A 21,909-nucleotide genomic window follows, 5' to 3' on the forward strand; every position below is an offset into this window, starting at 1 on the left:
TTGACGACGAACATGTAGTGAGGACCAGCCAACAAGAGCGTACAGGTCACAGTTGTGGGTAGCGTATGGGGCTTTGGAGACAAAACGGATGGCACTGTGATAGACTACATCCAATTTGCTGAGTAGAGTGTTGGAGGCTATTTTGTAAATTACATCGCCGAAGTCAAGGATCGGTAGGATAGTCAGTTTTACGAGGGCATGTTTGGCAGCATGAGTGAAGGAGGCTTTGTTGCGAAATAGGAAGCCGATTCTAGATTTAACTTTGGATTGGAGATTCTTTATGTGAGTCTGGAAGGAGAGTTTACAGTCTAACCAGACACCTAGGTATTTGTAGTTGTCCACATACTCTAGGTCAGACCCGTCAAGAGTGGTGATTCTAGTCGGGTGGGCGGGTGCCAGCAGCGTTCGATTGAAAAGCATGCATTTAGTTGTACTAGTGTTTAAGAGCAGTTGGAGGCTACTGAAGGAGTGTTGTATGGCATTGAAGCTCGTTTGGAGGTTTGTTAACACAGTGTCCAATGAAGGGCCAGATGTATACAAAATGGTGTCGTCTGCGTAGAGGTGGGTCTGAGAGTCACCAGCAGCAAGAGCGACATCATTGATATACACGGAGAAAAGTGTCGGCCCAAGAATTGAACCCTGTGGCACCCCCATAGAGACTGCCATAGGTCCAGACAACAGGCCCTCCGATTTGACACACTGAACTCTAGCTGAGAAGTAGTTGGTGAACCAGGCGAGGCAGTCATTTGAGAAACCAAGGCTATTTAGTCTGCCAATAAGAATGCGGTGGTTGACAGAGTCGAAAGCCTTGGCCAGGTCGATGAAGACGGCTGCACAGTACTGTCTATTATCAATCGCGGTTATAATATCGTTTAGGACCTTGAGCGTGGCTGAGGTGCACCCATGACCAGCTCGGAAACCGGATTGCATAGCGGAGAAGGTACGGTGGTATTCGAAATGGTCGGTGATCTGTTTGTTAACTTGGCTTTCAAATACTTTCGAAAGGCAGGGCAGGATGGATATAGGTCTGTAGCAGTTTGGATCTAGAGTGTCACCCCCTTTGAAGAGGGGGATAACCGCGGCAGCTTTCCAATCTCTGGGGATCTCAGACGTTATGAAAGAGAGGTTGAACAGACTAGTAATAGGGGTTGCGACAATTTCGGCGGCTAGTTTTAGAAAGAAAGGGTCCAGATTGTCTAGCCCAGCTGATTTGTAGGGGTCCAGATTTTGCAGCTCTTTCAAAACGTCAGCTGTCTGAATTTGTGTGAAGGAGAAGCGGGGGGGCATGGGCAAGTTTCAGCGGAGGGTGCAGAGTTGGTGGCCGGGGTAGTGGTAGCCAGATGGAAAGCATGGCCAGCTGTAGCAAAATGCTTGTTGAAATTCTCGATTATTGTAGATTTATCGGTGGTGATAGTGTTTCCTAGCCTCAGTGCAGTGGGCAACTGGGAGGAAGTGCTCTTATTCTCCATGGACTTTACAGTGTCCCAAAACTTTTTGGAGTTAGTGCTACAGGATGCAAATTTCTGTTTGAAAAAGTTTGCCTTTGCTTTCCTGACTGCTTGTGTATATTGGTTCCTAACTTCCCTGAAAAGTTGCATATCGCGGGGGCTATTTGATGCTAATGCAGTACGCCACAGGATGTTTTTGTGCTGGTCAAGGGCAGTCAAGTCTGACGAGAACCAGGGGCTATATCTGTTCTTAGTTCTGTATTTTTTGAATGGGGCATGTTTATTTAAGATTGAGAGGAAATTACTTTTAAGGAACAACCAGGCATCCTCTACTGACGGAATGAGATCTATATCCATCCAGGATACCTGGGCCAGGTCAATTAGGAAGGCCTGCTCGCTAAAGTGTTTTAGGGAGCGTTTGACAGTGATGAGGGGTGGTCGTTTGACCGCGGATCCGTTACGGACGCAGGCAATAAGGCAGTGATCGCTGAGATCCTGGTTGAAGACAGCTGAGGTGTATTTAGAGGGTATGTTAGTCAGGATGATATCTATGAGGGTACCCATGTTTACGGATTTAGGGTTGTACCTGGTAGGTTCGTTGATAATTTGCGTGAGGTTGAGGGCATCTAGTTTGGATTGTAGGATGGCCGGGGTATTAAGCATATCCCAATTTAGGTCACCAAGCAGTACGAACTCTGAGGATAAATGGGGGCAATCAATTCACATATGGTGTCCAGGGCACATCTGGGGGGCTGAGGGGGTCTGTAGCAAGCGGCAACAGTGAGAGACTTATTTCTGGAAAGGTGGATTTTTAGAAGTAGAAGCTCAAACTGTTTGGGCACAGACCTGGATAGTATGATAGAGCTCTGCAGGCTATCTCTACAGTAGATTGCAACTCCACCCCCTTTGGCAGTTCTATCTAGACGGAAAATTTTATAGTTGGGGATGGACATTTCAGAATTTTTGGTGGCCTTCCTGAGCCAGGATTCAGACACTGCTAGAACATCAGGGTTGGCGGAGTGTGCTAACGCAGTGAATAACTCAAACTTAGGAAGTAGACTTCTGATGTTTACGTGCAAGAAACCAAGACTTTTGCGATTACAGAAGTCAGCAAATGATAGCGCCTGGGGAGTAGGAGTGATACTGAGGGCTGCAGGGCCTGGGTTAGCCTCTACATCACCAGAGGAACAGAGGAGGACTAGAATAAGGATACGGCTAAAGGCTTTAAGAACTGGTCTTCTAGTGCGTTGGGTACATAGAATAAAGGGGGCAGATTTCCGGGTGTTGTAGAAAAGATTCAGGGCATTATGTACAGACAAGGATATGGAAGGATATGAGTAAAGTGGGGGTAAACCTAAGCGTTGGGTAACAATGAAAGAGATAGTATCACTAGAGGCATCAATTGAGTCGGTCTCTGCGTGTATGGGGGTGGGACAAAGGAGCTATCTAAGGCAGGTTTAGCTGGGCTGGGGGGATCTACAGTGAAATAGTACAATTAGAAATAACCGAAACAACAATAAGCTAACCATGTTTGGGCTGAGGCTAAACATAAACAGGATGTAGTACCGTAAAAAGGAACAGTCCAGCAGACATCAGCTGTATAGCTGAGTTATCATAAGGTCCGGTGAACAGCAATAGGATAGTTCGGAGGCTGCTAAAGCACTAGCAGGTAAGAGGCCACGGCTAGCGTGTGCTAGCGGGCCGGGGCTAGCAGATGGAATCTTCGTGGTCGACGTCGTCGTAACCACATCAGACGATTTCGTCGGCAGACCAGTCGTGTAGGATCGGCGGGGCTCCATGTCAACACTAGGTGGTTCCGTCCGGTTGACAATGGGCCTCAGGATCTCGTCATGGTATCTCTGTGCATTCAAATTGCCATCGATAAAATTCAATTTTGTTCATTGTCCATAGGTTATGCCTGCCCATACCATAACCCCACCGTCACCATGGGGCACTATGTACACAAAGTTGACATCAGCAAACCGCTTGCTCACATGACGCCATACACGATGTCTGCCATCTGCCCGGTACAGTTCAAACTGCGATTAATCCGTGAAGAGCACACTTGACGGATGCCAGTGGCCATCGATGGTGAGCATTTGCCCACTGCAGTCAGGTCAAGACCCTGGTGAGGACGACGAGCACGCAGATGAGCTTCCCTGAGATGGTTTCTGAAATTCTTCAGTTGTGCAAACCCAGAGTTTCATGAGCTGTCCGGGTGGCTGGTCTCAGACGATCCTGCAGGTCAAGAAGCCGGATGTGGACGTCCTGGGCTGGCGTGGTTACACGGGGTCTGCGGTTGTGAGGCCGGTTGGACGTACTGCCAAATATAAATAAATGACTTTGGAATCAGCTTATGGTAGAGATATGAACATTCAATTATCTGGCAACAGCTTTGGTGGACATTCCTGCAGTCAGCATGCCAATTGCACTCTCCCTCAAAACATGAGTAATCTGTAGCATTGTGTTGTGTGACAAAACTGCACATTTTAGAGTGGCCTTTTATTGTCCCCAGCACAAGGCTTCTTGATATGCCACACCTGTCAGGTGGATGGATTATCTTGGCAAAGGAGAAATGCTCACTAACAGGGATGTATACAAATTTGTGCCAAATTTTTTTTAGAAATAAGCTTTTTCTGCGCGGAAAATTTCTGTGATCTTTTATTTCAGCTCATAAAACATGGGACCAACACTTTACATGTCGCGTTTATATTTTTGTTCAGACTTTTTTCCGTCATAAAAGTGTATTGAAATTCCTTAGGAACTGTGCACACTTTGGAGAGGTGTGTGGCCACTTTGAGACACCAGTTAGTCCTCTCACTCAAACCCTTGTCATTTTTTTGTCTTATGTTGCACCTACCCCACATTTTCCAGAAATATTCTTATCATGTTACTGAATGTATCCAGAGTGAATACTGTATTATTTACTGTGGTATTTACAGTTTACTATAGTATAAATCCTGTAGTAAAAAAAGAGTAATACACTATATATACAAAAGTATGTGGACACCCCTTCAAATTTGTGGATTCGGCTGTTTCAGCCACACCCTTTGCTGACAGGTGTATAAAATAGAGTGCATAGTCATGCAATCTCCATAGACAAACATTGGCAGTAGAATGGCCTTACTAAAGAGCTTAGTGACTTTCAACGTGGCACCGCCATAGGATGCCACCTTTCCAACAAGTCAGTACGTCAAATTTCAGCAGATGGTGAATCTCGCTTCACCATCTGACAGTCCGATGGAGGAATCTGGGTTTAGCGGATGCCAGGAGAATGCTACTTGCCCCAATGCATAGTGCCAACTGTAAAGTTTGGTGGAGGAGGAATAATGGTCTGGTTCAGGCTAGGCCCCTTAGTTCCAGTGAAGGGAAATCTTAACGCTACAATATACACAATGACATTCTAGGACGATTCCGTGTTTCCAACTTTGTGGCAACAGTTTGGGGAAGGCCCTTTCCTGTTTCAGCATGGCAATGCCCCCGTGCACAAAGCGAGGTCTATACAGAAATGGTTTGTCGAGATCAGGAAGGAAGAACTTCATTGCCTGCACAGAGCCCTGACCTCAACCCCATGGAACACCTTTGGGATGAATTGGAACGCCGACTGCGAGCCAGGCCTGATCGCCCAACATCAGTGCACGACCTCACTAATGCTCTTGTGGCTGAATGGTAGCAAGTCCCCGCAGCTAGTGGAAAGCCTTCCCAGATGAGTGGAGGCTATTATAGCAGCAAAGGGGGGACCAACTCCATATTAATGCCCATGATTTTGGAATGAGATTTCGACGAGCAAGTTTCCACATACTTTTGGTCATGTAGTGTATATACCATAGTAATTACTGTAGTGTTTTTGCAGACTGTAATGTAATGTAGTATTTACTGTAGTGTTTTTGCGGACTGTAGTATACTGTAGTATCTACTGTAGTTTTTGCGAACTGTAGTATACTGTAATATTTACTGTAGTGATTTGTGACATTACTGTAGTATTTACTATAGTGTTTTTGTTTTATCGTTGACATATACGTGTGGGGCTTTCTCCTTCAGGAAACCTACTGTAGAAATACTAAAAGAGCACATTTTCCATAACATGTAGGTAGGTAGGACTGGGTTTTGAATGGAGGGTTCAGCGCTTCTGCTCTTTTCTATAACCTATATGGGAACACAATATATGGTCTATACTTGGCATGTAGGTTTTTACAGAAATTGGGATACGGGGGAGGGGAATGGGCAGGGTACAGTGGGGGAAAAAAGTATTTAGTCAGCCACAAATTGTGCAAGTTCTCCCACTTAAGAAGATGAGAGAGGCCTGTAATTTTCATCATAGGTACACGTCAACTATGACAGACTAGAATAAACAATCCAGAAAATCACATTGTAGGATTTTTAATGAATTTATTTGCAAATTATGGTGTAAAATAAGTATTTGGTCAATAACAAAAGTTTCTCAATACTTTGTTATATACCCTTTGTTGGCAATGACACAGGTCAAACGTTTTCTGTAAGTCTTCACAAGGTTTTCACACACTGTTGCTGGTATTTTGGCCCATTCCTCCATGCAAATCTCCTCTAGAGCAGTGATGTTTTGGGGCTGTCGCTGGGCAACACAGACTTTCAACTCCCTGCAAAGATTTTCTATGGGGTTGAGATCTGGAGACTGGCTAGGCCACTCCAGGACCTTGAAATGCTTCTTACGAAGACACTCCTTTGTTGCCCGGGCGGTGTGTTTGGGATCATTGTCATGCTGAAAGACCCAGCCACGTTTTATCTTCAATGCCCTTGCTGATGGAAGGAGGTCTTCACTCAAAATCTCACGATACACGGCCCCATTCATTCTTTCCTTTACACGGATCAGTCGTCCTGGTCCCTTTGCAGAAAAACAGCCCCAAAGCATGATGTTTCCACCCCCATGCTTCACAGTAGGTATGGTGTTCTTTGGATGCAACTCAGCATTCTTTGTCCTCCAAACACGACGAGTTGAGTTTTTACCAAAAAGTTATATTTTGGTTTCATCTGACCATATGACATTCTCCCAATCCTCTTCTGGATCATCCAAATGCACTCTAGCAAACTTCAGACGGGCCTGGACATGTACTGGCTTAAGCAGGGGGACACGTCTGGTACTGCAGGATTTGAGTCCCTGGCGGCCTAGTGTGTTACTGATGGTAGGCTTTGTTACTTTGGTCCCAGCTCTCTGCAGGTCATTCACTAGGTCCCCCCGTGTGGTTCTGGGATTTTTGCTCACCGTTCTTGTGATCATTTTGACCCCACAGGGTGAGATCTTGCGTGGAGCCCCAGATCGAGGGAGATTATCAGTGGTCTTGTATGTCTTCCATTTCCTAATAATTGCTCCCACAGTTGATTTCTTCAAACCAAGCTGCTTACCTATTGCAGATTCAGTCTTCCCAGCCTGGTGCAGGTCTACAATTGTGTTTCTGGTGTCCTTTGACAGCTCTTTGGTCTTGGCCATAGTGGAGTTTGGAGTGTGACTGTTTGAGGTTGTGGACAGGTGTCTTTTATACTGATAACAAGTTCAAACAGGTGCCATTAATACAGGTAACGAGTGGAGGACAGAGGAGCCTCTTAAAGAATAAGTTACAGGTCTGTGAGAGCCAGAAATCTTGCTTGTTTGTAGGTGACCAAATACTTATTTTCCACCATAATTTGCAAATAAATTCATAAAAAATCTTACAATGTGATTTTCTGGATTTCTTTTTCTCAATTTGTCTGTCATAGTTGACGTGTACCTATGATGAAAATTACAGGCCTCTCTCATCCTTTTAAGTGGGAGAACTTGCACAATTGGTGGTTGACTAAATACTTTTTGTCACGGTTTCGGCCGAGGCTGCTCCTCCTCCTTGTTCGGGCAGGCTTCGGCGGTCGTCGTCCCCGGAGTACTAGCTGCCACCGTTGTATGTTTTCGATGTTTGTTTGGTTTAGTCTTTTTGGTACACCTGTTTCCGTTTAGTGTTTATTATGTGTCCTATAAGTTCTCGTTGTTTGAGTCTTGTGTTGTGTGTAATTGTTCACCCGTCAGAAGGTGCAGTGTTTGTTTCCTCCATTGTTTGGAGAGAGATTTCCGCACTTGTGTGCACGCTATTTTTGGTGCTAGTGTTTTTACGCAGTGTGTGCGTAATTTCTTTTTGACTCCGGCTCTTGTTGTGGCCCGTTTGTTTTTCGTGACTAAAGCCTGTTGGACGAAGCCTCTGTGTCCTGCGCCTGATTCCTGCACCACATCCACATTCCACACTGACACTTTTTTTCCCCATTGTATATGGAAATGAAATACTGCAGTATTTATTATATTTAAATAAGTGTAGTGATTTTGCAGACATTTATGTAGTATTTACTACAGTGTTTTTGGGGGGATAATACTGTAGTATTTACTATAGTATTCTACAGTTTACTACAAATTTACTACACATGATCAAGGGATACTACAGTTTGTAGTATAGTATTATACAGTATACTACAGATTACTACAGAATTATATAGTAAGTATACTAGTATTCTATAGTAAACTGTAATAATGTTTTATGTGGGGAGGTCCCCTGGGCTGTGGGCTGCAACGCCTGAATGGCTTCAATATCCAGCCATGTTAATTTTTTATGACCTAGATATTCAATTAGAAGGCTCTGTGTCATCTACTGGGTTATTGTATGAGACTGGTGCTTTATTGAGTGAACCACTGTTGATAACATGTGGTGTGACTGATAATGATGATCGTTAATGTACTGTACTGTAGTGGTTATGCATTGGAGTGGTTATCCATTTGCCTGTTTTCTGCCTGGTTGTGTCTGTGTAATCAGTGATGACGTGTCCTGACCCGGGGAACGTGGAGCACAGTCGGAGGATGGTGACGGGATCACGCTTCATGGTGGGATCGACGGTGCAGTATGTGTGTAATAAGGGATACTCCCTGTCTGGAAGCACACTGCTCACCTGCTACAACAGAGACTCAGCCAACCCCAAGTGGAGCGAGAGGCTGCCCAAGTGTAACCGTAAGTCGGGAAACTATATCTGGTCAAATACACACACACGCACGCACACACACACACAGTGTTGTTTCTTTTATTCAACCAGGATAGTCGTCCTCCTCTCTAACAATCAGCACTGTTTTTCAAAGAGTCAGCAGTATTCCTTTAGATAACTCAGAGAACTCTGTGCCAGAGGACCTTGTGGATGTTCTCAGTACGTTCAGCAAAGATTTAGCCTGAGGACATGCTGATTTCTTTCATGCAATTTCTAGAAGCCCTCTAATAGCATTGATGACCTGTCAGCCCTACCTGCTTGCTCCCTGCCTCAGATAAAAGGTGGCCTTGTTGGAGAATGATCTATTGAGAGGAAGATGATGCATGATTTTGTGTTTTTTGTTGATGGTGGTGGAAGATGCTGTCTAAGGCGCCGCTCCAGAATCTCCCATAAGTGTTCAAATGGGTTGAGATCTGGTGACTCACACACACCCTTTAAACCCGCTATGCTCCTTTGAGACCCCTCTTTCAAAGTCACTGAGATCTCTTCTTCTAGCCATGGTAGCCAAAATAATGGCCAACTGGGCATTTTTATACATGATGGGATGTTCATTGCTTAACCTCTAAAAGTCTAAGCCATTAAACTAACATATGGAATTGTTTTAAGATGGTCATAGCATGGATCATTTAGCTACAGTGAGGGAAAAAAGTATTTAATCCCCTGCTGATTTTGTATGTTTGCCCACTGACAAAGAAACGATCAGTCTATAATTTTAATGGTAGGTTTATTTGAACAGTGAGAGACAGAATAACAACAAAAAAATCCAGAAAAACCCATGTCAAAAATGTTATAAATTGATTTGCATTTTAATGAGGGAAATAAGTATTTGACCCCCTCTCAAATCAGAAAGATTTCTGGCTCCCAGGTGTCTTTTGTACAGGTAACGAGCTGAGATTAGGAGCACACTCTTAAAGGGAGTGCTCCTAATCTCAGCTTGTTACCTGTATAAAAGACACCTGTCCACAGAAGCAATCAATCAATCAGATTCCAAACTCACCACCATGGCCAAGACCAAAGAGCTCTCCAAGGATGTCAGGGACAAGATTGTAGACCTACACAAGGCTGGAATGGGCTACAAGACCATCGCCAAGCAGCTTGGTGAGAAGGTGACAACAGTTGGTGCGATTATTCGCAAATGGAAGAAACACAAAATAACTGTCAATCTCCCTCGGCCTGGGGCTCCATGCAAGATCTCACCTTGTGGAGTTGCAATGATCATGAGAACGTTGAGGAATCAGCCCAGAACTACACGGAAGGATCTTGTCAATGATCTCAAGGCAGCTGGGACCATAGTCACCAAGAAAACAATTGGTAACACACTACGCCATGAAGGACTGAAATCCTGCAGTGCCCGCAAGGTCCCCCTGCTCAAGAAAGCACATATACAGGGCCGTCTGAAGTTTGGCAATGAACATCTGAATGATTCAGAGGAGAACAGGGTGAAAGTGTTGTGGTCAGATGAGACCAAAATCGAGCTCTTTGGCATCAACTCAACTCGCTGTGTTTGGAGGAGGAGGAATGCTGCCTATGACCCCAAGAACACCATCCCCACCATCAAACATGGAGGTGGAAACATTATGCTTTGGGGGTGTTTTTCTGCTAAGGGGACAGGACAACTTCACCGCATCAAAGGGACGATGGACGGGGCCATGTACCGTTAAATCTCGGGTGAGAACCTCCTTCCCTCAGCCAGGGCATTGAAAATGGGCCGTGGATGGGAATTCCAGCATGACAATGACCCAAAACACACGGCCAAGGCAACAAAGGAGTGGCTCAAGAAGAAGCACATTAAGGTCCTGGAGTGGCCTAGCCAGTCTCCAGACCTTAATCCCATAGAAAATCTGTGGAGGGAGCTGAAGGTTTGAGTTGCCAAACGTCAGCCTCAAAACCTTAATGACTTGGAGAAGATCTGCAAAGAGGAGTGGGACAAAATCCCTCCTGAGATGTGTGCAAACCTGGTGGCCAACTACAAGAAACGTCTGACCTCTGTGATTGCCAACAAGGGTTTTGCCACCAAGTACTAAGTAATGTTTTGCAGAGGGGTCAAATACGTATTTCCCTCATTAAAATGCTAATCAATTTATAACATTTTTGACATGGGTTTTTCTGGATTTCTTTGTTGTTATTCTGTCTCTCACTGTTCAAATAAACCTACCATTAAAATTATAGACTGATCATGTCTTTGTCAGTGGGCAAACGTACAAAATCAGCAGGGGATCAAATACTTTTTTCCCACACTGTATTTGATTTTGAATTGTTGACTCCTTTAGGTATCAAAATAAAATATAGAAAAAATATTTCATAACATATTGAATTTGGCCTTTATTACTATAGCCCATATAAACACATTGAATAACGCATTCATAAATGGCAAAAAAAAAAAGACAGTCAAAAAATGAATCATATGGAATAAGGTTTTTAAGTGTCTGTCCTATATCTAGGAGATATAAGAAAGCTCAGGAAATATATATATATAAATATTTTTTACACATATTTAACCCCTTATATTTGTTTTCACAAAACTACCTCCATACTTCCATTGATTTGTATGGGTTACCTTCAGACGAGTCCCGTGATGCTTGTGGTGGGTCGTAGAGCAAAACGGAGAACACCATCGTGTTCGTGAGTCTCATCTTTCCATAGAGGGGTCATATTAGTTAGTAGGCCAAACAGACGTTTTTGTGAGAAGACCGATTTTCGGGATGTCACCGCTCTAGCTCTGCCACTTTCCACCACAGATGCGGAAGGGTGGATTGAGACGCAGCCCAGGCAAAAAAAACTGATATCTCTAGTTTAAACTGACAGATTTCTATGGGGATGTTTTATTATGTTAATTAGATTGACACACCGGTGCGTCAATATACTCTTAGGGATTAATTAACTCAGAAACCACACCTGTGTGGAAGCACCTGCTTTCAATATACTTTGTATCCCTCATTTACTGAAGTGTTTCCTTTAATATGGCAGACCTGTAGCTGCCTTGTGTAAGTAAGTGGTGGCAAGCTGTACTGATGTTAGAAATTATACATGTAATAAGGGTACTCTGCTGTCTAAGAAATATAGAGACAACCATAGTGACAGCCATGGTGTGTGTCTGACTGTGTGTCCTGGCAGCTGAGAAGTACGAGCCCTGCAGGAACCCTGGTGCCCCCTCCACCAGCGTGCAGAGCTCAGAGAAAGCCTTCTACCAGGCAGGGGAGACCCTGAGCTTCTCCTGCCGTACCAGCTATGAGCTGCAGGGGGAGCCCACCATCCGCTGTGTCCCTGGACACCCATCACAGTGGAGCAGCACACCACCCACCTGTAGAAGTACACTGTCTGCACACAACATGTCTCAACTTCTAATAACTTATGATGCCCAGTTCCATGATGTGTAAAATGATCAGGGTAATTGTTTTTCTTTTTTTCCAGCATCCTCTTTGCAGTATTTGAATGAGCGCAAGTTGGATGGTAAGTACAGTATATCAGCTAATTGTAACCACAGTGTGAAGTATTATGATGCCATTAGGAGATATACACTACATGACCAAAAGTATGTGGACACCTGCTCGGCGAACATCTTTTTCCAAAATCATAGGCATTAATATGGAGTTTGCTGCTATAACAGTCTCCACTCTTCTGGGAAGGCTTTCCACTAGATGTTGGAATATTGCTGCGGGGACTTCAGCCACAAGAGCATTAGTGAGGCGGGCACTTATGTTGGACGATTAGGACTGGCTCGCAGTTGGCGTTCCAATTCATCCCAAAGGTGTTCAATGGGGTTCAGGTCAGGGCTCTGTGCAGGCAGGTCAAGTTCTTCTACACCGATCTCGACAAACTATTTCTGTATGGACCTCGCTTTGTGCATGGGGGCATTGTCATGCTGAAACAGGAAAGGCCTTCCCCAAACTGTCGCCACAAAGTTGGAAGCATAGAATCGTCCAGAAAGTAATTGTATGCTGTAGCGTTAAGATTTCCTTTCACTGGAACTAAGGAGCCTGAACCATGAAACCCAGACCATTATTCCTCCTCCACCAAACTTTACAGTGGGCACTATGCATTTGGGCAGATATCGTTCTCTTAGCATCCGCCAAACCCAGATTAGTCCGTCAGACTGCCAAATGGTGAAGTGTGATTCATCATTCCAGAGAACGCATTTCCACTGCTTCAGAGTCCAATGGCGGCAAGCTTTACATCACTCAAGCCGACGCTTGGCATTGCGCATGGTGATCTTAGGCTTGTGTGTGGCTGCTCGACCATGGAAACCCATTTCATGAAGCTCCCGACGAACAGTTATTGTGCTGACGTTGCTTCCAGAGGAACTCGGTAGTGAGTGTTGCAACCGAGGACAGATGATTTTTATGCGCTATGCACTTCAGCACTCGGCAGTCCCGTTCTGTGAGCTTGTGTGGCCTACCACTTCGCGGCTGAGCCTTTATTACTCCTAGACATTTCCACTTCACAATAACAATAACAGCACTTATAGTTGACCGTGGCAGCTCTAGCAGGGCAGAAATTTGACGAACTGACTTGTTGGAAAGGTGGCATCCTATGACGGTGCCACGTTGAAAGTTACTGAGCTCTTCAGTAAGGCCATTCTACTGCCAATGTTTGTCTATGGAGATTGCATGGCTGTGTGTTCGATTTTATACACCTGTCAACAACGGGTGTGGCTGAAATAGCCGTATCCACATACTTTTGTATATATAGAGCACTTATGCTGTACTTATTTCAGGTCATTTCTAGTTATGCATGTTTCATGTTTCTTTTCAGTTGCTAGTCCTGACTACGATATGGAGGGAACCAACATTGCCATCGCCGTTCTGATTCCTGCTGCGGTTGTGTTGGTAGTCATCCTAGGGATTTACCTCTACTTTGCAAAGTGAGTATGAGAATGAGAGATAGGGAAGTAACTACATAACACTCATCAATTGCTAATTTAGTTAAATGCCTCAGAGCAGTTGAGACTCTGTACAAGAGTGCTTGTGTGTCTCTCTGTCCCTCTCAGACTTCAGGGGAAGACCATCAGAATGCCAACATCATCCTTGCCACCGTATGACAACATGACAGAGGAGTCAGCCTTCAACAACCCAATCTATGATACAGGAGTAAGTACGGATGTCATGCACATGAATCTCCGAGATGTGGACTCCCAGAATACCATTGTCCTGTCCTGATCCATCTCATCGCCATCTGCCTGCCTGTCATCTCATGTCTTACCAGCAGAGGGCACCATCTCCCACCCTAGCCACCAGAGCTGAGCCTCTCAATTTGTGGTCTTGTGTTGAATGCAGACAAGCACAAGTACCAACCATCTGGCTCTCGAGGTCTACTACTTAGCTTTGAAGTTTGGAAGCTCTACAGTCTACTTAGTTTTAAAGCTCTAAAATATGTGTTTTTGCATGAGTATCACATCCATTTTCAGTGGATCAATAGGACTGCAAAAGCACTCCATCAGTGGACTGGATAGGGGGCAGATGTAGTACACAGATGCGTTTACATTTGTGATGACCTTACATTTGCAATTTTGAGCTTGACAAAGTGCTTCTGTTCTGACTATGTTCCAGGAGAGATGATGAATGTAATATTGTATGAAGGGGGTGAAAAATATTTATGTTAAAATCCTTAATATCAGTGTCAGCTTCAAAGACACTTTAAAGCTCATCCATCATTGTGTCATTATCATGTCATTCACATGTGATTAAGTTGTGCAGTCATTGAGTCTGAACAAAAATATAAACGCAACATGCAACAATTTCAAAGGTTTTACTGAGTTACAGTTCATATAAGAAATCAGTTAAATGAAATAAATGCATCAGGCCCTAATCTATGGATTTCACATGACTGGGAATACAGATATGCATCTGTTGGTCACAGATACCTTCTTTTTTTTTAAGTAGGCACATTGATCAGAAAACCATTCAGTATCTGGTGTGACCAGCATTTGCCTCATGCAGCATAACACATCTGATTCTCATAGAGTTGACCAGGCTGTTGATTGTGGCCTGTGGAATGTTGTCCCACTCCTTTTCAATGGCTGTGCGAAGCTGCTGGATATTGTCTGGAACTGAAATACGCTGTTGTACACGTCAATCCAGAGCATCCCAAACATGCTCAACGGGTGACATGTCTGGTATGCAGACCATGGAAGAACTGGGACATTTTTAGCTTCCAGGAATTGTGTACAGATCCTTGCGACATGGGGCCGTGCATTATCATGCTGAAGCATGAGGTGATGGCGGCGGATGAATGGCACGACAATGGGCATCAGGATCTCGTCATGGTATTCAAATTGCCATCGACAAAATGCAATTGTGTTCGTTTTCTGTAGCTTATGCCTGCCCATACCATAACCACACCGCCACCATGGCACACTCTGTTCACAAAGTTGACATCAGCAAACCGCTTGCCCACATGACGCCATACACGATGTCTGCCATCTGCCCGGTACAGTTGAAACTGCGATTAATCCGTGAAGAGCACACTTGACGGATGCCAGTGGCCATCGATGGTGAGCATTTGCCCACTGCAGTAGGTCAAGACCCTGGTGAGGACGACGAGCACGCAGATGAGCTTCCCTGAGAAGGTTTATGACAGTTTTTGTAGAAATTCTTCGGTTGTGCAAACCCACAGTTTCATCGGCTGTCCGGATGGCTTGTCTCAGACGATCCCGCAGGTGAAGAAGCCGGATGTGGAGGTCCTGGGCTGGCATGGTTGCACATTATCTGCGGTTGTGAGGCCGGTTGGACGTACTGCCAAATTCTCTAAAATGACGTTGGATGCGGCTTCTGGTAGAGAAATGAACATTAAATTCTCTGGCAACATCTCTGGTGGACGTTCCTGCAGTCAGCATGCCAACTGCACGCTCCCTCAAAACTTGAAACATCTGTGGCATTGTGTTGTGTGAGAAAACTACACATTTTAGAGTGGCCTTTTATTGTCCCCAGGACAAGGTGCACCTGTGTAATGATCATGCTGTTTATTCAGCTTCTTGATATGTTCTCCTGTCAGTTGGATGGATTGTCTTGGCAAAGGTGAAATGCTCACTAACAGGGATGTAAACAAATGTGTGCACAACATTTTAGAGAAATCAGCTTTTTGTGCATATGCAACATTTCTGGGATATTTTATTTCAGCTCATGAAACATGGGACCAACACTTTACATGTTGCGTTTATATTTTTGTTCAGTATAGTTTGAATTTCTTTTGAAATGTATACACATATGGACCCTTTTATGAATAATGGGTATTAAATCACATGGGCTATAACAAATGACAATGTGCAATAATAGACAGTATTTATATTTACACTTAGTATTTACATTACTTTTATGTTCTGCACTTGAGAACATTATCAGAGCACTTCAAATACCAACTAAAAACCCTTAGATTTGACATTGAGTCTCAATAATTATTGTACTTGGTTTACACATTTCTTTGTTCATGAGTCCTTCATATCTACATCATTTTGTGTACAAATATGTTTTTTATTTGGTCAGTTAAACGTATTTGCTTTATTTGATGTAAGTGTTGGATTTGTTGTGAAATGTCACAGGCACAATGTGTAATAAACATGATGCCACCATATCTATCATTGTGTTATGTTAATCTATTCATCAACTCTGTTACAAATGTAACAGTGATGCATATCATGCTCTTAAAAACGATCTCCCTTGATTCAAAATATTGTGTGGGGGGAATGTCCTATTAGTTAAGCAGGTGTTCAGACTGGGCTGTGTGACGTGAGCGGATGCTGTTCCGGACTTCATTTTGACTGGACCATACTCTCCTCGCCCTCCTCTTCCTCCCATGAGCCCTGGCAGGTGTTCTGTGATTACTAATGACTGTCTGTCTGTCTGTCTGTCTGTCTGTCCCTCCTTGGCTGCCTGCAAAAGAACAATGAGGTGAGGCCTTCTTCTGATGCCGACTGTCCATCTTAAAGAGCACACCTCATATCCACCTCACCCACTGTATCACCTGTCACTGCACCCACTGTACCAAACTGGTGTCAACATTTCAGTCAGCACTTTGTGGGGTTAATGGGTTACTCACCACTGAGCTCCCTGACCCACACTAACTTCATTGCTCTCTCTTTTTCTCTTTCTCTCTCTCGCTCTCTCTCTCTCAAATAGTTACTATTAACATTAATTAGGAAAGAAAATACCTTTACATAACATCTCACTGTTGATAATGAAAGTAAAGTATGGGGTGGCAGTGAAATGACTGAGGAACTGAAGTGTTATGACACAGAGTAAGAACTTTTGCCCAGTAAGAACCTTTGATGAGTGTGTTTGTCTGGTCTTCACAGGAAAAAATAGATTATGAGGTGACCATTTAGAGACCTTACAGCGAGGGGAATTCAACCGTTGCTTTTTGGGACCTCTAATCTTCCCTGCGATGACTTCAGCTCCTATTCCTCACTCCTCTTCATTCCCTCCTTTTTGTGGGCTTTTTGTAAATATCCATCTTTCCAGAGGACTTCTACCAGAGCTGCAAAGTTTGTGTAAAGGTGGTGGATCAACATGGTGTTATTTTTGTAGAGCTTCAACACAGATGGCCTTTCTTTAGTGTTTGTACACTGTTTATTTCATAAGCCCAGGACTGGTTACATTATGGGGGAGAGGGATACGTTACGTTTAATTGGTTAAGGTTTTGAAGTTGTACATGATAAATCTGAAGAACGAATGTACCGCTAATGAGTTGGCAAAGGTCTTGAAATATACAATATACATGACAAATACATTATGACCCGCAGTTGACTGAACATTGTCCAAATATCAATTTCACATTTACCCTAAGTGAATTTTTTTTTTTTGCTACTATAATATCACCAACCATGTCTATAGCTATATGTTTTTTTTTTTTATAATTTCGTAAATAAACTGCCTGTCTAATATGAGGGCGTCTGAGACTTGAGGAACCAAATTAGCGTTCTGTTCAAATTTGACTCACTGTTTTGTTGAGACATGTCCTGTGCTAAAACAACTATAAAATACATCAGAGAAATGTATAGGCCACAGTGTTAAGCTCCCCTTCATGGCCGATATAGAGTGGGTAAATACTCCACTATCTCCTTGGTTAAACTAATGTCAAATCCCAACAGCTTTCTCTTGAGAGTATGCATCAATTTAATGAAAAGGAGGCCATGAAGACATGTCCTGTGCTAAAATGCCATCTAAAATCCCATCTTCTACAAAGTGCTGTTCTGTAATGTACACAAACTTCATGTACATAAGAATGCTCATGGGCCACTCTCTACCAGCCCTTGTTAGTGCTCTCATTAGTTTCTGTCTCTCCACACAAGAAATTGACTGCTTAAAGTATTGAACTGTAACCACAACACTTGTTGACATCAAAGAGCATGTCAGATATTCAAACTATGTGTACTTTTCTTCTCTTTGTAAAATAAACATTCCATCCAGTCCAATCTGAGTTTGCAAGTTACAACAGGTTTTATTTTGACTGTTTATCTTTGTCGTTGTCTCTATAAATGTTAAATTTACTCACATCTTTGGTTTCATTATGTCTCTTCTCTTATGTCTCTCTATATAGTACAAACTGATGATTGCCCAAAAAATTGTACATTCAGAGTAAGTTGTAAGGCGGGTGTATATTTTATTACTCAAAATCTGAATTAAAAGAACTGCATTACTGTGAAATATTCCCCCGAGAGTTAGACTACAGTGCATTCGGAAAGTATTCAGACCCCATGACTTTTTCCGCATTTTGTTACATTACAGCCTTATTCTAAAATGGATGAAATTGTTTTTTCCCCTCATCAATCTACAAACAATACCCCATAATGACAAAGCAAAAACTGTTTTTTATTTTTGCACATGTATAAAAAAAAAAAAACTGTAATAGAACATTTACATAAGTATTCAGACCCTTTACTCAGTACTTTGTTGAAGCACCTTTGGCAGCGATTACAGCCTCAAGTCTTCTTGGGTATGACGCTACAAGCTTGGCACACCTGTATTTGGGGAGTTTCTCCCATTCTTCTCTGCAGATCCTCTCAAAATCTGTCAGGTTGGATGGGGAGCGTCGCTGCACAGCTCTTTTCAGGTCTCTCCAGAGATGTTCCATCGGGTTCAAGTCCGGGCTCTGGCTAGGCCACTCAAGGACATTCAGATACTTGTCCTGAAGCCACTCCTGCATTGTCTTGGCTGTGTGCTTAGGGTCGTTGTCCTGTTGGAAGGTGAACCATCGCCCCAGTCTGAGGTCCCGAGTGCTCTGGAGCAGGTTGTCATCAAGGATCTCTCTGTACTTTGCTCCGTTCATCTTTCCCTCGATCCTAACTAGTCTCCCAGTCCCTGCCGCTGAAAAACATCCCCACAGCATGATGCTACCACCACCATGCTTCACCGTAGGTACGGTACAAGGTTTCCTCCAGACAGGACGCTTGGCATTCAGGCCAAATAGTTAAATCTTGGTTTCATCAGACCAGAGAATCTTGTTTCTCATGGTCTGAGAGTCCTTTAGTGCATTTTACTGAGGAGTGGCTTCCGTCTGGCCACTCTACCTTAAAAGCCTGATTGGTGGAGTGCTGCAGAGATGGTTCTCCTTCTGGAAGGTTCTCCCATCTCCACAGAGGAACTCCGGAGCTCTGTCAGAGTAACCATCGGGTTCTTGGTCACCTCCCTGACCAAGGCCCTTCTTCCCCGATTGCTCAGTTTGGCTGGGCGGCCAGCTCTAGGAAAAGTGTAGGTGTTCCACACTTCTTCCATTTAAGAATGATGGAGGCCACTGTGTTCTTGGGGACCTTCAATGAAGCTGCAGACTTTTTTTGGTACCCTTCCCCAGAGCTGTGCCTCGACACAATCCTGTCTCGGAGCTCTTTGGACAATTCCTTCAACCTCATGACTTGGTTTTTGCTCTGACACGCACCGTCAACTGTGGGACCTTATATAGACAGGTGTGTGCCTTTCCAAATCATGTCCAATCAATTGAATTTCCCACAGGTGGACTCCAGTCAAGTTGTAGAAACATCTCAAGGATGATCAATGGAAAAAGGACGCACCTGAGCTCAATTTCGAGTCTCATAGCCAAGGGTGTTTTTTATTTTTTATAAATCTGCAAAACATTTCTAACAACCTGTTTTTGCTTTGTCATTATGGGGTATTGTGTGTAGATTGATGAGGAAAACAATTAATTTAATCAATTTTAGAATAAGGCTGTAACATAACAAAATGTGGAAAATGTCAAGGGATCTGAATACTTTCCGAATGCACTTTGTGTAAAAAGGATTGCAAGAAATTGACCACCTTTATCTGACAGAACTGTCATATCCTGCTGAAATGTGCATTGATTGTCCAAAACAAATGTGAAATGCATCTTCAGATGAGTAAATCAGTCAATTCCCACATGAAAAAATACTACAGTTTACTATAGAATACTACATTACCTACTATAGAATTATGTAGTAAACTGTAGTATACTGTGGAATTATATACTACACACTGTAGTGTCCCTATAACGTGTAGTACTTACTATAGAATGTTGTAGTATACTGTAGAATATAGTAAATACTACAGCATTATTCGCAAAATACTACAGTAATGTCCGCAATATCACTACAGTATTTAATTTCCATATACCCAGCCCATTCCCCTCACTATATCCCAATTTGTGCCACCGATAAGTGAGAAACCTACATGCCAAGTATAGACCATATTATTGTGTTCCTTACAGGTTATAGAAAAGAGCAGAAGCTATGAACTATCTGTTCAGACCCCAGTCCTACCTACCTACAGGTTATGGAAAATGTGCTCTTTTAATATTTCTCCAGCAGATTTCCTCAAAGAGAAAGTTTCACCTTCTATGTCAAAGATAATAAAACAAAAATACTATAGTAAATACTACAGTAATGTCCGCAGAAACACTACAATCTGCAAAAACACTATAGTAAATACTACAGTATACCACAGTCCGCAAAAACACTACAGTAAATACTACAGTATACTACAATCCACAAAAACACAAAATTCATTACTATAATATATACTATAGCTAACTGTAAATACTACAGTATATTACAGTTAATACTACAATATTCACTGTAGTTTTTTTGCTGACTTGAGTCTGTAAAAACACTACAGTGAATACTATAGTATTTATGTGGTCCTCTGTAGCTCAGCTGGTAGAGCACGGCGCTTGTAACGCCAAGGTAGTGGGTTCGATCCCCGGGACCACCCATACACAAAAATGTATGCACGCACGACTGTAAGTCGCTTTGGATAAAAGCGTCTGCTAAATGGCATATTATTATTATTATTATTATTATACCATAGTATCCTATATCATTTTTTCATGTGTTTTCTTTGGGTACGGAAAAGAGAATAATAAATGAAACATGAAATAAAGTTTGCAAGATATCTATTTACCTATGTGTTTGTTTTTAATTTCTTGTGAATTAGCTGTAATTGACACCATGAACAGATACTAAATCAATTTCATAACAAAGTTATCCACAGTTTTTCACTCTGACACAGCCATTTTTAAACAGGAATAAATAAAGCAGAAGGTTATTGTGGGTGCCACAAGTTTGCCTTTGAGGGAGTTTCCATTGTACATTTTATCACACTTTCCAGTTTTTACAATTATATTTATACACTCACACACATTCCACTCTAGCCATTACAATGAGGCCGTTCTCCTATAGCTCCTCCCTCCAGCCACCACTGATTGATAAATAACAATTGTTTGCAGCCTCAGTACTCATGCACAACCTTGGCTATTTGCGTTTCAAAACTCCCATAATTAACCATATATGGTCAAAATCGTACCTTTAAAGTTGCAATAAGTAACTTTTTGGGTAACCCTACCAAATTCACATAGAAATGTGTTATATACTGTCATTCTCATTGAAAGCAAGTCTAAGAAGCGGTAGATCTGTTATGTGCGCTATTGCTATGCTTCCCTTTCCTAAGTTTCGTTTTAGTCTCTTTTACTTTAGGTTTTGTACACCAGCTTCAAACAGCTGAAAATACATTTTTGGGGGGTTTATGGAAAATATATTTCACAGCGGTATACAATGATTCTCTACACCCCTCAAACTTAACTCTGGACCTCGAAGCCAGTTCCACTGGATTTTTTCATTGATCGCCTCTAATTAGGGATTTAGACCTGGGTCAACAGGTGTGTGTAATGAATTATCAGGTAGAACAGAAAACCAGCAGGCTCCGGACCTCGTAGGGTAAGAGTTGAGTACCTCTGCTCTACACTATACTTGCCAGTTTTGTCACAAAATGAAATGAGGTGAACTATTACAATATTTGCAACCAGGAAATGGCGGAGCGATTTCTACAAAGGGAATATACCACCCTGTACCGTGAAATACAAAGGCGCAACCAAAAAAATATCAGAAAAAAACTTTTACGAGACTGAAATAGAGATGTTAGTGTCAGGTTGGTTGAGTACAAACAAAATGTTTTATTTGGCTCACTCAGTTGTGGCT

General features: G+C 42.9%; 1 protein-coding gene across 2 annotated transcripts in view; it reads left to right on the top strand.

The window, feature by feature from the left end:
• LOC121573758 (seizure protein 6-like) overlaps window positions 1-16,993 on the top strand; it is a 321,488-nt gene extending 304,495 nt beyond the window's left edge. Inside the window, exons 12-18 of one of the 2 annotated variants that reach the window (XM_041885985.1) lie at window positions 8,252-8,443; window positions 11,589-11,783; window positions 11,886-11,924; window positions 13,227-13,335; window positions 13,462-13,561; window positions 16,349-16,357; window positions 16,762-16,993. In XM_041885985.1, the coding sequence (XP_041741919.1) occupies window positions 8,252-8,443; window positions 11,589-11,783; window positions 11,886-11,924; window positions 13,227-13,335; window positions 13,462-13,561; window positions 16,349-16,357; window positions 16,762-16,791 (674 nt within the window). In that variant the 3' untranslated portion in view covers window positions 16,792-16,993. Of the gene's footprint in view, window positions 1-8,251; window positions 8,444-11,588; window positions 11,784-11,885; window positions 11,925-13,226; window positions 13,336-13,461; window positions 14,245-16,348; window positions 16,358-16,761 lie in introns of those variants that run through there. The other variant, XM_041885984.1, reaches the window with a different exon arrangement.
• The last annotated feature ends 4,916 nt before the right edge of the window (window positions 16,994-21,909 follow it).

The sequence above is a fragment of the Coregonus clupeaformis genome, chromosome 9 (genome assembly GCF_020615455.1).
Source record: "Coregonus clupeaformis isolate EN_2021a chromosome 9, ASM2061545v1, whole genome shotgun sequence".
In the NCBI taxonomy this organism is placed as follows: domain Eukaryota; kingdom Metazoa; phylum Chordata; class Actinopteri; order Salmoniformes; family Salmonidae; genus Coregonus; species Coregonus clupeaformis.